The sequence below is a fragment of the Procambarus clarkii genome, chromosome 5 (genome assembly GCF_040958095.1).
Source record: "Procambarus clarkii isolate CNS0578487 chromosome 5, FALCON_Pclarkii_2.0, whole genome shotgun sequence".
Taxonomy (NCBI): Eukaryota; Metazoa; Arthropoda; class Malacostraca; order Decapoda; family Cambaridae; genus Procambarus; species Procambarus clarkii.
Window position 1 is genome coordinate 40,759,676 of NC_091154.1, and position 17,960 is coordinate 40,777,635.

General features: G+C 41.9%; 1 protein-coding gene across 31 annotated transcripts in view; it reads left to right on the forward strand.

Annotated features, from left to right (window-relative positions):
* Positions 1 to 397: 397 nt before the first annotated feature.
* LOC123763178 (protein GOLM2) overlaps positions 398 to 17,960 on the forward strand; it is a 55,874-nt gene continuing 38,311 nt past the window's right edge. For 11 of the 31 annotated variants that reach the window (XM_045750287.2, XM_069301870.1, XM_045750333.2 and 8 more), the window contains exons 1-6: positions 399 to 590; positions 2,209 to 2,410; positions 4,206 to 4,358; positions 6,598 to 6,744; positions 8,057 to 8,156; positions 16,465 to 16,644. In XM_045750287.2, coding sequence (XP_045606243.1) covers positions 436 to 590; positions 2,209 to 2,410; positions 4,206 to 4,358; positions 6,598 to 6,744; positions 8,057 to 8,156; positions 16,465 to 16,644 — 937 coding nt within the window. In that variant the 5' untranslated portion in view covers positions 399 to 435. Of the gene's footprint in view, positions 591 to 2,208; positions 2,411 to 4,205; positions 4,359 to 6,597; positions 6,745 to 7,029; positions 7,177 to 8,056; positions 8,157 to 16,464; positions 16,645 to 17,960 lie in introns of all 31 variants that reach the window. The other 20 variants (XM_069301890.1, XM_069301834.1, XM_045750297.2 and 17 more) reach the window with 8 other exon arrangements.

Consider the following 17,960-nt stretch of genomic DNA (forward strand, 5'->3'; position numbering starts at 1 on the left):
GGAAAGACTTGGTAATTTATAATGGAATTATTAATATGCCTGCTTTGCATTTGGATTAAGAGAAACACTCAAACTATGCTGAAAGATCATTCCGCAGCGCTTTGTTTAATATTAATCAGCACTACTGGGAGACACAAAACTTGTTGAATAGATAAAGAACAAACTATTGTTACTATTATGTTGCCAGGCACCTTGTGTTGTCATCTGTGTACAGTGTCCGCACCTCTTGCCTGGCCCTGGCTTAGTCTTTCATATTCTTTGTATTCATTATTACCCCATTATTCCCACTTCTCGCTTATATTGTCTCATGAATCATGATTGTAATACTATTATAAAGAACCAATAATGCTGCAAATGTGAAAGTTAATAAGTTTACATATTGGCAATAAGACGCTTGACAGGCCATTCGCAGCAAGTGGCTGTGTGGCAGTGAAGATGATACGGAGAGGCAGTGGCCGGACTCCACCATTTATTTTGGTGGGTCTAGTCTTAATTGTCCTTATCTTGGGGTTTAACTATTGGACACTGACTTCACAAAATGCCGACTTACAACAGGAAGTGGAGAAGCTGCAGGCGGAGGTGAAGATCAGGTAAGGAGGGAGGTGAGAGTGTGGGCGAGGGGGCCGTCTCTGGCATGTGGGAGCTGGTAAACACCCAGCTGATGCTTCCACTCACCTCACTGACAACTGCCATCACCCTCACTACCTTACACAGCCACCGACAACACTCACTCATTATATTTCAAGATGTGGTAACTACGACAACTGTAAGATCATAAGGGATATATATACACCTGGAGGTATACCAACTTCTAGGTGTACATACATTTGAGTTTACTTTAGTACTGGAGTATGTCCTTAACTGAAGTATACTCGATGGTTGGTCATTAAGCAAGTGTCACGACTTTATTAACTTTATTAATGCTTTCCAACTACTGTGGTTTGTAGGCATTAAGCCCAACATCAAATCAACAGTGTAGTGCTTAAGTCATTGGGTTTCCTGGTAGGCCTAAATCTTTAGCATGTCCGATTAACACTATGCTTGAATTAATTTGAATGACATTTATATATTGCTATACACTATTTTTCTAAACATTAATAACTAAGGGGTCTGACGGCTGAGTGGACAGCACTCGGTGTTCATAGTCCTAAGGGTCCGGGTTTGATCACCGGTGGAGGCGGAAACAAGTGGGCAGAGTTTCTTTCACCCTGAGGCCCTTGTTCCCTAGCAGTAAATAGGTAACTGGGAGTTATACAACTGCTACAGGCTGCTTCCTGGTGATGTATGTTTGTTAAAATAAGGATTAAGGACTTGACCGAAACGGTATGTGTGCTAGTGGCTGTTCAAAAATGTAAGAACTGTTATATAAATAAATAAACAAAAATATTGAAATCGTGTAATTTGTAACGTACATTTGTTACGTTGTTGGGTAGATTAGATACACAGTGTTTAGTGAGTCATATTTATTTAGTAGTCCTGGATGCAGCAGTGTCGTAGACGTTGAGACAGAGCTTAGAGCAGAGCAGAGAGCTGAGTGTGGCCGGAGTCACGGAGCTCTATGTGGGAGAGCGTTGTAGCTCGATACGGTCCTAATCTGCAGTCAGTTCTGTGTCGAAGCTGTAGCGTCTTGGAGACGATTAGAACTGCCTACGCTGAGTGCTACATTCTTGAATTGTAGTTGTACTGTTACAATTTATATTTATATATATTTTGACATTATTAGGCGATGCTGTAGTCACACGCTGAACAGCAGTGCATGAGCGTCAATATGTGCGCTCATGCTGCATGCGCCAGCCTTGGTTGCTCACTCACTACTGAGGCTCTCACACCCGGGAATGTGGACCATGATTTTTTTTAAAGATGGCATCTGTTTACAAGAGCCCTGAGGAAGCTGATGTGAACCCCACGTAGCCGCAGGAGTTTTGAATGGAACGTGAAAAATACAAATACCTGGAGGCACGTAGCGCACCCCAGACATGGGGCTGCAGGCGAGTTGCGCAGTTAAAGGGTTAATCAAGCAAAAGCTCGTCAATCGAGACAAATTTTTGCCGAGTGGTGTGCTCATTATTCGAAATGATCGTAGATTGAGGCGCTCGTCACTTGAGGTTCCACAGTATATATATATGGATGTGTGTGTGTGTGTGTGTACAGGTATAATATTAATTTTTTCCTCCGAGTTCGTGGTTCATTAATCTTTTAAAATTTCAGTGCCATGAAACAGGAACAGTCAGAGAATAAAAATGCAGCTCTACAAGAAACCGTACATGAAATGGACAGTATATCTGCTAAATTAAAAAAGAAATTGCAAGAAGAGGGAGATATCCTGAAGACAAAAGATCAAGATAATCAAAAGAAAGAATATGAAATAACCAGTTTGAAGAATAAAATTGTTAAGCTGCAAGAACACATTGTGAGTACAGTATATCCTTATTAGTGCAAACATTTTTGCTTGATTGTATAGTTCAGTATACATGGTTGGGTATTGTTTGGTTTAGTTCTAGAATGAAGTTCGGTGTTCATTTGTCAACAACACTTACTCTCGTGCCTGGCAGATCCATCTTCATCACTCTGCTTGTTGGAGTCGGTTCTTATCCACTTGAGTGTGTGAAGTGCAATACCGCAGGACCTCTGTATCGACTGAACTGACTGGTGTCAATATGGCATTTCCACATATGATCAAACTTAATCAAGTGTTCTGTCACACATACAGTACTCTATATTATTCTGTGGGATCTATAGAGCAGTCATGATTATTCTTGGTTATCATGACATCTTGGTGATGTTCCCCTTCCTTGCATTTTGGGTATTTTTTTTCCAGAGGTTTTGCCATCATTATGTTGCTGTCTGGTGTTGGCCAGAGATAGTGGCTGGGCAGGGCAACGGAAAGTTTGTGAAAGCTCTGGCAAACCTTGTGATGCCAAGTGACACTTTGACTGTCTTTTTAATTATTTGGAATGTTCTGTCTTGCAGTAATTCTTTGGCTGGTTTTGATGCTTTATTCTTCAAAATTTACTAGCAACAGTATTATGCCCTGGAAGGGACCATTTGAGATGATCCCTAATGTGCTGGTACAGATTAAAGAACTGTAAATTACAACATAAGGTTTTACCTTCGCATGTTAGCTGCTTCAGGTGGTGACAAAATATTGCCAATTTAATTTTTCCACAGTTAAGAAAGCCAACTTAATAACCCGAAAGTTAGACTTAATAACCCTGTGAACGGGTTATTAAGTTTAACCAGCCTGTGGTCTATCCTCGGGCCTGTGCTGTTCGGACGTTTGCAGCTTTCGCTGCCGTGTTTGGTAACATGTCTTGGTCTCATTTCGGGCGTAGGGATTTGGAGGTCGCGCAGGTTCCTGGCCGCCCGTTATTTTGTGTTCTTGTCTGTTCCTGGACGTTCTTGTGTTGCTTTGGGTCGCAGGTTGCAGCCTGTTGTCTCGACTTTGTGTTCCGGAGTTTGTGGCGGCCACCTCCCGGGTTAGCCCTTTCTTTTCCTTCTCTTTGGGTATGAAGCTCCAGGGAGCCGTAGGGACTCCCCACAGAAAACCAGCGTTGAATGTAATGAAACGCCATTTTCTGGGTGAGCCCCGAAGGCTCCCTGGTTATCCTCCCTCCCACCGGTCAGCGTTTTTTTGTGTTGGTTGAAGCTTAGCTTCCGAACTGAAGTGCTAGGCAGCCGGCGCGTTGAGGTCCGGGCCCCCTACCCCCCTCTCAGGGAGGGGAAGGCTGTGCGGATGAGTGGCGTGGCAGTAAAGTGTGATGTTTGCTTATTTACTTGTTTCCTTGGGATTGTAGGGAGTTTCTACCTTTGTTCGTTTTTTTGTTTGTTTCTTACCATGTGGGGTTTGTTTTGTTGTGCCTACCTTTTTGGGTGCCTAACCCCAGTCGATGGCAGATAAGGAAAACCCCCAACCACAAGGGGGTTTTCCAGGGCCACTGCTCCCTGAAACCTCTCTGAAGGGGCCAGGTTCTGGAGCTGGTCTCTGGTAGGTCTGAACTCTATAGCTAATGTCCCGGTCTATTATAACATACATTAGCCCGATAAGCTCCAGGGAGCCTCCAGGGCTCACCCAGAAATGGCGTTTCGTTACATTCAACGCTGGTTTTTTGTATAAAAATTTATTTTTTAATGACTTTCTAATTTACTTATCATATTTTTTAGTTTTTATAAATACATTTATAAGCAAGATTCTTTATCTTTCTTAGGACACCATAACCCAGCAACTAGAAGATCATGAAACAGAGCTTTCAAAGGCAAAAGAAACAAACGTTCATCTGGCCACTGAACGTGATGATGCAGTTGAAGCCATTGCTGAGAAGGATGCTCTCATTAATACACTTAAACGACAGCTAGAGCAGGTGAGTGAGTAGCTTTCACTTCTTCTACAGCCATGCTTCAATATCGGTATATATATGTGCATTATTTACTGATTACCATGTACTCCCCACTAGTTACTGAACCTTGGTATTTAGAAAAGGGAGGTAGAGTTATGAAAACTATTTGAATATCTTAATATTAATTATATATTATTTATTTGTCCTCTTTATTATCATTAATGATCTGGAAAGGGGGTAGTATAGTACTAACTTTTCTCCACTTTCATCTCTTCCTTCCTCCAAAAAGAGTAGAGTACTGTGATTGTATTGGGTTTCCCCTAACATGCTGTGCCTACCTGTGTCTATGGAGAGTGTGATATAGCACTAGGGTCCCACCTTATAGCTGTTGTACATGTTTTATTGATATTTCCTAATGTTCTAGTACTTAATTATATTTGCCTTTGAAGCTGTGAATTGAGGTGGCTTCTTGCACAAATGATTCAAGAAAATTACACTTGTTTATAACATGTACATAGTATTTTTGGGGTGGAGCCCCTTCGGTTTCCCGGAGCTGTCTGAGCTGATATGAATGTATTAGAGCCTGGCATCAGTCAAGCGAATAGAGTTCTTAGGTCTACTGGGGACCACGAACCAGAACCTGGCCCCCTCAGAGAAGCACAGGGAGCAATGGCGTATAGAAACCCCCGTGTGGTTGGAAGCATTCTATGTCTGCCATCGATCAGGTCAGGCACCCAGAAAGGTAGGCGCCCTAAAACAAACCTTTATCTGGTTAAAATATTGCTACTGAAAGCCAAACTGACGAACAGAACTCCCCCAAACGAAAACGAGCAAACGAGCATGATGTCACAACTGTCACCACGCCGTTGTCTGTGCAGCTCCCCCCCTCCCAGGGATGGGGAAGGGGGGCCCCAGACCCCGGTGCCGGCTATCCACGTTTCAGGTCAGTGGCTGATATGAGACCTGGAGGTCGTGCAACTCTGGCTCCAGACTTGTTCCAATGCTGTGCCTTGTGGTGTGGTCCTGTCGTGGATGGTGTGCGAGCCAGAAATAATTTCACCTGTACTCGGGCTGCAAGTGCCTAGGGTTACCTTCCCTAGGTCCCCTGTAAGTACTGCCCTTGTGGCTTGGGGTTGAGGTTGAGGAGGAGTTGTGGCGTTGTTGAGTTGAGGAGTTGTGTGGCGGCCGCTTACTGGGTAAGACCCTCTTTTTCCTTATCTTTGATTATTTAGCTACAGGGAGCCGTTGGGGCTCCCCTCAGAAAACCAGCGTTGAATGTATTGAAAGGCCATTTTCTGGATGAGCCCCAGAGGCTCCCTGGCACCCTCCCTCCCTCCCTCCTTGTTGGCGGTTTTCACGTTGTTTTGATGCTTAGCCTCCTAACTGAAGTCGTTGAGTAGCCGGTGCGGAGGGTCTGGGGCTCCCCTCTCCCCCTCCCAGGCTGTGCGGACAAGCAGTGATGCAGTGAGAGGTGCTGTTTGCTTGTTTCTTTGGGATTTGGGGGAGTTCTGCCTCTGTTCGGTTTTCGGTTGCAATTTTCCTACCAAGTGGGGTCTGTTTTGTTATGCCTACCTTTCTGGATGCCTAATCATGGTTGATGGCAGATTAGGAAAACCACAAACCACAGGAGGGGGGGTTTCCAAAGGGCATTGCTCCCTGTGCCTCTCTGAGGGGGCCCAGGTTCTGATTCGTGGTCCCCGGTTGGTTGAACTCTGTTGACTAATGCCCCTAGTCTAATATGTCGCATAATAGCCCAATAGCTCCAGGGAGTCTTTGGGACTTACCCAGAAAATGGCGTTTCATGACATTCAACACTGTTTTTTTGCAGGTAAAATCATATCGAATCCATTTCTGATGATTAGATTTATCTTTTATCCTTATTATTCAATTACAGTATATTCACCTCATTTAATCCTAACACTATAGATTTTTTCTCGCAAGACTGTGATAAATACAGGTTTAAATAACGTATCATGATGCCACATATTATATACTGAAACAGTTTGTTGTTAGGTGTGATAGCATCACTTAGGAATTACTGTAATTCTAAAGAAACCTTTACACTGAAACTCTGGTAATGAGTTGCATATATTCTGTGCTGAGGGAAGGCTGGTTATGTCAAAAGTGAAAGCCTGTAATCATAAGGGCAAGAAAATGTGGGAATTTAATGAAAATAAGTGAGAATAAGATGTAAATAAGAGTTAGGATACTGCAGAGAGGATTAACAAAATTTCCTTGAAGCTTCAGCCTTGCACTATTGCAGGAGAAATCGAGAAGCAACGCTCTTCAATACTCCGTGGGCGATCTAAACAAGAAAGTTAGCCAAATCTTTGGTGATTTGGCAGAGTGTCAGGATAAGTTTTCTGAACTTGAAACCTTGGCAAAAACTCTTAAAACAAAGGAGCAGAAGGTAGAATGATTATATTAGAAGAGTTATGACTTTCCTGCTGAAGCTCTAACAGACTATGCCTTATGCTGCAAATATGTTGTTTGTCTGGGGAAGGTTTCTTTTTCTCAATCTTTCTCTTGGGCTATTTATTTTAGCATGTGTTGGGAGTGGGTATACATATTTCTGCAAACTGTTTGTTTTATAGGTGTAGGAGTGTGGCATTACCCTTGGCATCTTAAGTTAATGGTCAATTTGTCTTGCTTTGCTAAATCTCTAATTAGATTGCAATCCTCAAACCCCTTCCAGGAGAAGTCAAGAAATGGGATTCTGAAGACCAATGTGGATAGTCTGAACATCAAAATAGCAAACACTGTTGCTGAGCTGACAGAATGCCAGGATAGTGTGTCTAAGCTCATAGCCTCAACTGGGGCACTCGAGGCTGAGCATCTCAAGGTAGAACCTTAATGTCATATTGAGTAATGGGCAGCACTTTAATCTGTCATCTTATCACATTTAGAAGGCTTGAAAATTGAACAGCATTGCTGTGCTGTTCAAGAACTTTGAGTATAGCCTGTGTTGTAAATTCTGAAAGAAGGTTACCTCCCATGTTTTTGTCTTCCATAAGTGACTTTAAGGTGCAGTGTTGGGTTTTGATGTTCCTTTTTCTCTGTTTTGGTTTTTTGGACTTGCTGGTGCTATATCACTAGCTATGTTTTCTGTTCTTAATTGCTTTTTATTAGTAGAGAATCAGTACTATTCTGTAAAGCACTTTATTAATGGTAAGTTGTGGATCAGAATGATTTATGAATCAAGAGTTTTATTTTTAATGCATTGATGCTCAGGTATGGTTTATTATCTTTATTTTTTACGTAGAGTATAATGTCATTCAGTCTTAAATTGCTTAAGACAGTTTATCTTCCATTTACCTGGAAGATAATTATTTTTATTGCTTTCATATAATAAACATTTCTGACTACAAATTAAGATTGTTATATGTGCCTCCTCTGCCTCTTATGGGTTTTGTTTTTTCCCTCCTTAAATAAAAGTTGAAAATTCAAATATTGTAGTTGTAATTTAATACGTCTCCCTAATGTCTGTAAATTTTCTGTTATTTTCAGTTTGCTTTTGGTAATTGTGTACAGTGTGCTGCATTGCATTTTTCATGTACTAATTGTATTTCATTTTTCCTTTGGGAGATTTGACATTATCAAGCATCTTTTGGTATTACTATAATTTAAGTAATCCTTTAAATTTTTATTTGATTCTAGTTTGTTAACATACATTTTCTGTTCTTTGTGTAAAACATGTGGTGTAATTAATTAAACCATTTTAGGCTGAGGAAGAGGTAGCAGCAGTACGACGTGAGAAGCTGTCCATGGCTCAGCCCAATATTGTTCCAGGTGCTATGAACTTGCCTAATATTGAAAAGAAAGGTGAGAAGATCTTTACATTTTTTGTCTTTGAAATTCAGTTACATGTAATTAGTGTTATGCAGGCGATGAGTCACAATAACGTGGCAAAAGTATGATGACAAGACTACACACTAGAATATGAAGGGACGACGACGTTTCGGTCCGTCCTGGACCATTCTCAAGTTGATTCACCAATCGACTTGAGAATGGTCCAGGACGGACCGAAACGTCATCGTCCCTTCATATTCTAGTGTGTGGTCTTGTCATAATTAGTGTTATTTTGCTTTTGATAGTTTATATTTTATAAGTTGTGGTTTTAAATAGAAAATGTATTTTTCATAAAATTAATTTAATTTTGGCATTTGGGTATAATAATTTATTCCTTTTTTAAATATATATAAAATACCTGATATCATATTCCTAACTAATTTGATTGTGCACCAATACTTGAATCATATTTGATCTCATATTTTTTACACTGTGCCGCAGGTTGTCTCAAGCTTATTAGCATCTCATATTTTTACATACGGTATTGGAGCCTCAATTTAACGGACTACTGTACTTGGAACCTGACCTCATACCATCAAATCAAAGATTTAGCTTAAATTGAGGCTCTTATTTTTTCTATTTAATATCTAAAATTTTTGGGATTTTTCTTACTGCAAATGATAAATCTCTTCTATACCCAGGTTTTCACACAAATGAAGCTCTGAATGGACATGGAAAAATTCCTTTTTTGAATGTGACATTCAGATACTTCCGTAGACTTCCACTAAATGTCCTATTTTTATTGAGCAGAAAATTGCCTAGTCACAAGTTATGTCTAGAGACCTAATTAACCCCTCAACTGCTCGGCTTCCAAATATGACACCCCCCAGTGCGCAGGAAACAAATTCTCTGGAAAAAATTATTTTTTGTTTTGAAAGTGTCAAAAACCCTTCCCTGAGTATGGGTATAGTAACAGAAGGTCAAAATTGTACATACTTTGGCTGCTATGAGGTCTGTAAGTTCGTGTGTGACATCATCATTCCCTAGTTGCCCGTGGCATACGCCCCCAGGGCCGGTAGGGTGCCCAGGGCAGGATGCGTGAGTTGCCGCAAATATATTTTTGTTAATTTTTTGCGCACAGTTCCAAATACATTTGGAAGACAGAAGAGTTAGGGGGGACATGATCACCACATTCAAGATTCTGACGGGAATTGATAGGGTAGATAAAGACAGGCTATTTAACACAAGGGGCACACGCACAAGGGGACACAGGTGGAAACTTGAGTGCCCAAATGAGCCACAGAGATATTAGAAAGAACTTTTTTAGTGTCAGAGTGGTTGACAAATGGAATGCATTAGGAAGTGATGTGGTGGAGGCTGACTCCATACACAGTTTGAAGTGTAGATATGATAGAGCCCAATAGGCTCAGGAATCTGTACACCTGTTGATTGACGGTTGAGAGGCGGGACCAAAGAGCCAGAGCTCAACCCCCGCAAACACAACTAGGTGAGTACAGTGAGGCTACCTCGATTCTCTCCCTCCCTCCCTCACCCCAATTTCTCCTTCCACAATACTTTGCACAGTGCTTATTATTACCACAATCCTGCTGTTATCACAATACTGGTCACTAAATCCTGTAAATGAATAATTGACCACAAGTTTATTTTGTAAAGTAACATATGAAGTCGTTTGAAGATTCCTAGATAAACAAAATAATGCTGTGGTGCTGTGTCTATCGATGTGAACATTGTGAACAGCATTGAATCACTGATATTTGATCTTGTACACACAGTCATTATCACACTCAGGCTCTTCTGTAATACTATCATGAATAAATAATTAAAGTTATAATTATTTTGACATTATTAGGCGATGCTGTGGTCACAAGCTGAACAGCAGTGCTGTGAGCTCATGCTGTGTGCGCCAGCCTTGGTGGCTCATTCAGTACTGAGGCGCTCACACCCGGGAATGTTGCCCATGATTTTTTTTTAAATAGCGTCTGTTTACAAGAGCCCTGAGGAAGCTGATGTGAACCCCCTGTAGCCGTGGTAGTTTTGAACGGAATGTGAAAAATACAAATACCCGGAGGCGTGTTGCGCAAACCAGACAAGGGCCTGCAGGTGCGTTGCGCAGTTTAAGGGTTAAATATCATATATCATATAATTAGGACACCAAATTGTTTGCCACTGATCGCTCTTTCATATGTGACAGTCAAATGAAGATTACACAATAAATTTATTTTCTGTCAGCTTTTGTTATTTTAATAGTGCTTTAGAAATATGGGTAATGATGAATTTGTATTTGCCTAAATATGCTTCAGGGTTATTTTGGAAGATAAAAATTTGGTTGTGACTTACCTTACCCTACCAGGTAAGTCACAACCCTACCAGGTTGTGACTTACCTTACCAGGGCAGCAGTACACTGCTGCCCTGGTAAGGTAAGTCACAACCTGTATGCTCAGTACAGTGGATGAAGGACCTTTCATCATGCAATGAATGTGCTTCACCCCATATAGTTCGTTTAAAAGAGTTCACACCGTAATAGTAATTTTTTAAAACAGTAATTTTAAAGGTGGATAATCCTATGCAAATCGATGTGGTAATTTTGGAGGCCTGGTCACAGACTAGGCCGTGGGGACCTTGACCCCCGGAATCACCGCAAGGTAAGGTAAGCTTTGGATTTTACCAGACAACAACCTGTTTTATAAAGTCAGAGTTTGTCTGATAACACTCACTTGGTGCCAATGCAGAGGCTTCATTAACCACTGCACTGTGCCAAACTACAAATGCTGTTTTGAGAGTTGTCCGTTTTTTTTTTTTTTTATTAGGCTATATTTTAATGTTTTCATCACTCTTTGTGTTTTGAAATGAAAATAGTTGAGTTTGGAAACATTTTGACATTAACTTTACCTGTACATTATAAAAACAACAAAAATATGTCCTTATCAATAGCACTGAAGTTTTTGCCAAAAACAGGTGCGCAGTGCAGGGGTTAATCATGATCTATTAAATACGTAAGGAAATCATAATAATATATATATCTGGGAAAATCATAGAAAATCATTCTCATAGCTATATCACATTATTGTGATTTCCTTGTGTATTTGATGGTAGCATTTGGTGGAGAATTCCATTACCTACACCAGAGTGTATGCTGGTTATATGTAAAACTTGGATGGGCTCTACTAGGAGTCTGATGCCTCCGGATGCCTAGTGTATCCAGGCGGATCTCAGGTTATATAATCTTAGCATATCGTGATCCATAGATTGAAATGCATGTCTGGGGGTTACCCAAGATGATGGGGTCAATTCCCCTGTTCTGTTCCAATTATGTTCTCAAGATTTATTAAATTTACTTCACTGTATTGTACTTGCTCCTGTATTCTATTTACTAGTGTATTTTTCATCCTCAATTGTTAGTATGTTGTCTTTACATAAATTACTCGTATGTACATGTGTACTGTATCCAAATTTTCTCTCTCCACAGTGAGATATAATTTTAAATCTGTATTTTACTTAAATTTTTGTATTTACACTGTTCATATACAGTACTTTATCACTTCATCATCATTTTTTCTTTCTTCTATTAGCAGAATTTATAGTGAAGACAATTTACTACAGAACATTAGTAATGTTTGATTTTTAACTCAAATGTTTAAGAGTAGTCTTTGAATTTTGCTGTTTATAACATTAAATACTGTCTATAATGCATGTGCCATATATCTCCTAGTGGTATTTATTCCCTACCTTTTACTACTCGCCTTAAAATTATTATCCTTTCAGCTCTATTTTTGGTTTCTCTCTCTACATATTTGGTTCAAAAACTACTTGCTAGTACTCTACTGTACTTCATTAATGTACCATATGATGTTAGGTATTGAGGTTAATGCTAAAGGGTTGGTTTTTAATGTGTGAAGCCATGTTGAGGGCAGAGTGTTGTGGTTGGCACCATGTTCTGCTGTAGTAAATGCTTGCGTAGTGTAGGAAAACAAAAAATTGACTTCAGCATCTAGTAATAGTGCTTTGACTGCTATTGATGCCTAGATATGAAGATTTGTCTTGTCATTTACATCGTATATTGGGCTTTTATGAAGGAATGTGTTCCCCGACACATTCTCACCTCTTTTGTTTTTGGTGAAATTCTACTTAAAAAATTGGATGTATTCCAGGATCTAGAATTATATTACAAAAGTACTATGTCAATTATATTGAAATCAAGTTTTATAATTTATGTATTGCAATATACAGTATAAGGTTTCATAAATATTACTATATTTAAAGTTATATGATTACAGTATATCGACTAAGTGAAACTTACATGAAAACTAGTCAAAACTTTTTAGGAAAGCCAGTGACATTGCCACTTCAAGAATTTGATCTGATTATGATTATATAAACACTTTCGCGCTTTGGGCGAGCGAGTGCGCGCCCACCCCAATGTGGGCCGGGCATTCCAAGGAAGCGTGCAGTAATACTGAAAAGTGTATACTCTTTTCAATTTTGTCACTCGATTCTCATCCTACATTTTTCATTTTAGTATCAATGTGTTTGCAATAGAATTCCCTACAGGAATACGTATATGCATATAAAGTCCAAAAGCCCAGCGTACCACCCGCAACAAACCGAGAAATTGGTCGCGCGTTACCCAGTGAGTGCGCAAAAGCAATAAAATGTGAATACTCTTTTGTCACCCCATTCTCATCCCAGCTCTTTCATTTTGGTATCAATGTGTTCGCAATAGAATTCCCTACAGGAGTATATGCATATAATGTTCAAAACTGCACAGCGCTCCACTCGCAGCCAAGCCAAAAGCATGCCATGTGTTACCCGTGAGCATACACACATTGGCCCACCCGTTACATGCCCATATCCACCTCTCAAATGCCTCCTGGGTCTTGCTGCCTCGGTGCCACATGAGCCATCACAGAAAATGGGAAGATGTTGACGCCAATTTTAAAACCAGTCCCAAAAAAATCAGATGAAAACCTAAATTTTAGACTTTTTTTTTTTTTAATTTTTGACGCCATACTGCATCATTCCCACACATTCATCTAATAAATTTTTGACGCCTTACTGCGTCATCCCCAGGCGAAAATGTTGATTTCTAGTTTCTGAAGGGGAGCTCCTTTGGCTCACTGGAACTATCAGGCTAATGTGTGTGATATATTAGACCGGGCCATTAGTCTAAGGAGTTCGACCTAGCAGGGACCTCGAACCAGAACCTGGCCCCCCTCAGAGAGGTTACAGGGAGCAATTGCCCTGGAAAATTTCCCCTTGGGGTTGGGGTTTTTTCTTATCTGCCGTCAACCAAGGTTAGGCACCCAGATAGGTAGGCATAACAAAACAAACCCTACATGGTAAAAAAATTACAACTAAAAACTGAAAAGAGAGAGAGGTAGAACTCCCTCCAATCCCAAGAAACAAGCAAGTAAACGTCGCACTCCATAGCCACGCTGCTCATCTGCGCAGCTCTTCCTCCACGCACCAGCTACCTAGCACTCCAGTTCGTTGTTGTGTGACCTCTGCAGTGTTGTTGTGTGTGGTGGCCAGGTGTTCCTCATCAGTGCCGGGGCTGCATGTGCTTAGGGGGCATCCTTTCCTAGGTGCCCTGTGAGTACTACCCTTGAATGTTGGGGTTCCCTTCCCTGGTGCATTTAGGATAACCATTTCCATAGGGGTTTTGCTGCTTGGCATTTACCCTGCCCTTGGGACCAGCTGTGGTTTCGTGCCCCTTGTTTTGCCATGGGGTAGGGAGTGTCAAGGTGTGCAGCCTGCCTACTTGTGCGGCGCCCACTTCCTGTTTCCTCTAGGGACGTTGTACTTTTGCAGGGTTTTTCTTGTGTTTTGTTTTTTCTTGCCTGGTGGGGGGAGGGTCTGCCTGGTGTGGCTATCGTTCAATTTTCCATGGCTACAGGCCGTGGAGAACAAGCAGAGAATGCAAGACTCCGGGTCATAGGTGTCATTAACCCAGAGTTCAGAGTCTGAACTTTAACATGATGTTCTACCTGCCTGGCCGGGTTCGGCTTCGTTAGCAGTTCTGGCTCCTTTGGGGACGTCCATTCCGCCTCTCTCGCGATCGCTGGGTTCAGCTTCCAGGTGACCTACGTCTGCTGCTGCTTCGCTGGCTTCTTCCTTGGGTTTTTAGGGGTTTACTGCCTTGACGCCTACCTGAGCCCTCGCTTGATGTGTTCACGGACTTGTTGTCTCTTGGCTGGGGCTTTGTGACCCATGCTCACTGGGCCGGCCAGGGGCGGTGGGGTCTATCCTTCCGTCGGGTACACAGTACGGTGCAGGTGTTCGCGGCTGTGTGGATGTTGCTTCGGAGGGTTTGGGTGATCGATGTTTCGGCTCCACTCGGACTGCTCCTCAGTGGTTCACTGCCTGAACCGTGGTTCGTTGTGGTTCTTGGCTATTTAGGGCTGGTCACTTCGGGTGACTGGTCTGCTGAGTTCTCGGGGTTTGGTTTTCCTAGCTGTTCACATTCGGGGGGGTGTTCAACGTCCTGGTGGATGGCCTGTCTGGGTTCATTCCCCCTGTCCATGGAATGGACAGTTGACGCCGACTCATTCACTTGGCTTTGCTGGATGTACAGGCTCCTGGAGGGGAACCTCTGTGTCGGCATGATCATGGCGTCTCCTTATATATGTGGCACCCTGTCCCGACTACGAAGTCGTCGCAGTCAATGCCTTCAGCAGGACTGGTCTAGGTGGCATTACCTGTACCTCGTCCTCCTGGTTCCACTGTTGCTCTAGGTCTTAGCTCGCTTGGAGACTTACTAAGGGAGTGTAGTCCAGTTTGCCAAGGCCCAGCCTTGGTTTCAGGCACTGCTTGTTCGGTGTCCGAACCCGGGGGTCGGTCTTCCCAAGGCTCCGCCTCTTTCAGCAGGTCGGACCAGTCCGTTATGTAGCAGGTTCAATCTTCTCAAGTCTTCGCGTTTTCCTAGCACGGGTCTATCACCACTTGTATGGTGAGCAGGTGGCTTCTTTGATGGTGTCCCACCTGCATGCTTCATCTTGGTATGAAGTTTCCTGGCGGTCCTTCCGTTAATTTCTTTTCCCTTCGTAGGTTTTCTTCTGTTCCAGATAGGGTTGTCTTGTCCTTCCTATCGTGGTTGTTCCAGGACCGCCGTCTTACGCCGAATACTGTCGCCTCATGTTGTGCCGCACTGGCGGAGCTGCTTCAGCTTGCGTTCGGAGTTGATGTTACTTCTGCTCCATTCCACAAGCTGTCTTGTGCGTTGTTTCACCTCCGGCCTGCTCATGTGCCACCTGAGCCGTCTTGGTTATTGGACCGGGTGCTCTCCTCTCTATCTTCTCGGTTTGTTGTGGCCCCTTCAGTTCATAATTGTTTTGTGAAGGTTCTTTTTTTCCTGTTGGTGTTGGCTTCTGGGGGGCTCAGGTTGGGAAGCTTCATGTTCTCCGGCACAGAGGTTTCTGCTCTTTTTGATTATGGTGGTAGGTTTGTTCGTTTGCAGCCGTCCTCTTCTTTTCTGGCGAAGAATGAGACTGCTGCCTTCCGGAGGGGTCCTTGGGTTGTTGATGCTTGGTTGGTTTGGCCGGGGGTGCATCATGTGTTGTGTCCGGTTGCGGCTCTTCACGGTTACCTGAGTGCCACAGGCTCGGTGGCCAGGGATGCGCTTTGGGCTGACCCAGGTTCCCTTCTTACCTGTTCCAGGGTTCGGGTCTCCCAGGTCATCCGCACGGTTATTAGGCCCAGCCAGTCTGCGGTCTATCCTCATGCCCATGACATTCGTCATGGACACAGGGAAACACAGGGGGGTTTCTATAGGCCAGTGCTCCTCGTGCCTTTCTGAAGGGGCCAGGTTCTGGCACATGGTCCCTGGTAGGCCTAAGAACTCCATTCACTTGACTAATACCAGGGTCTAATACATTCATATCAGCCTGGATAGCTCCGGGAAACCTCTGGGTCTCACACAGAAAATGGTGTTTTATTACATTCAATGCTGGTTTACATAAACAAAATTTATTAACAAAGAAACTTTTTATATTGTACACTTGTGTACTTGATTTAATAGTTGATTCTCTTTTGTTTGACAAAGCTTGACATTTGGGATATTTTGAAGAATGAACCTTAAATTTATATATGTTAATCAATGTTTCTATTATAAAACTGTATAGTCATACTTGTCAATGTCAGTATTAAACACCCACTAAGAAAGATGTATTTATTTGTTAGTGGTGTTGAAGTACAGCTGTTGCTGACAAAAGAAAAACTATTCCATGTCAGTCTTTTTTATAGTATTTAAAGGAAAATGAATGGTAAGACTCCAGAGTAAAGATACTGTATCTCACTAACCCGAGACTTCATAATGACTCCCAGCGCCATACTTTGGGCCTGGTCAGCTTGGCTACGTCTCACGAGGAGCAGTCCACACTCGTGACATGGGATTGCATGGTATCACATTCCACCGTGAGCTTCCTATCCTTCCAAGAGATCCCCCCAATGCTCACCGCAGCAAACCCAGGTTCAGTGTTGCTGACTTGGCCAAGGAACCATCAGGTGTGTTGCACAGCAGCAGCTCGTGGATAAAACCACAAAACATTAATCATCAGGGCAGTATCTAGATTTTAGGCTAAAGTTCTGAATCCAAAATATTGGGAGCATAAGGTTCACTGAAGGAAGCTTTCGTTGATTGTTTTTATTTTTTGTTTAATATAATTTAGTGCAGAAATACATTTTCAGATAACCTGCTAAACTTTGCTATAAATGGTAACAGGGGTATTACAGAATCACTTCTAGGCTAGATACGGCCCTGATCAAGCAATATTGTACTTTTAAGTAAAATGTGGAAGTTATGAGATGCACATGGCTTTGTATGATAACAATGCATAACATTTTTACACACTGCTTTGCATCTTTGTATTGAGCATTGTTGCTCAGTTTCTCAATTATCTTAAATTTGTTATTCTTTTATAAAGTTTGTTATTATACTGCGAAAGCAAGGCCTATCGATCCTTTTGACTTTAGGAGTTTTAAGCAAGAGGTGTCAGAAAAGTTACCACAGGGATAACTGGCTTGTGGCGGCCAAGCGTTCATAGTGACGTCGCTTTTTTATCCTTCGATGTCGGCTCTTCCTATCATTGTGAAGCAGAATTCACCAAGCGTTGGATTGTTCACCCACCAATAGGGAACGTGAGCTGGGTTTAGACCGTCGTGAGACAGGTTAGTTTTCTGGTAGGTAGGACCACTGGTAGGTTTTTTGGTGGCCCTCCACTAAGTCCCCGTGCTTGCACACGTCGCAGGGGTTCAGCTTTTAGATTGTTTGCTTGGTAGCTCAGGGATAACCGGTTAGCAGTTCCTCACCTGGGTTTCCCTTAGCAGTCGGCCTAAGGGCCCTGGAAACCCCCATTGTGGCTCAGTGGTCCAATGTAGGAGACCTCTTGAGTCCCACCTCGCCTTGTGCGAGTTTGAAGATTGCTCTGTCCACCTGACTCAGGGTGACACTCACCGTCTGCCTCTGCCTTGCTGCTTGTTGGGGTCAGTGACACCTATGACCAGAGTCCTGCGAGTGGTGTTCTTTGCTTGTACTCCATTCACCCAGTCCACTGAGACTTATATTTGGGTGCAGGGCAGGCAGCTTTAACGTTACTGTACACATATACATTTATATATATATATATATATATATATATATATATATATATATATATATATATATATATATATATATATATATATATATATATATATATATATATATATATATATATATATATATATATATATATATATATATATATATATATATATATATATATATATATATATATATATATATATATATATATATATATATATATATATATATATATATA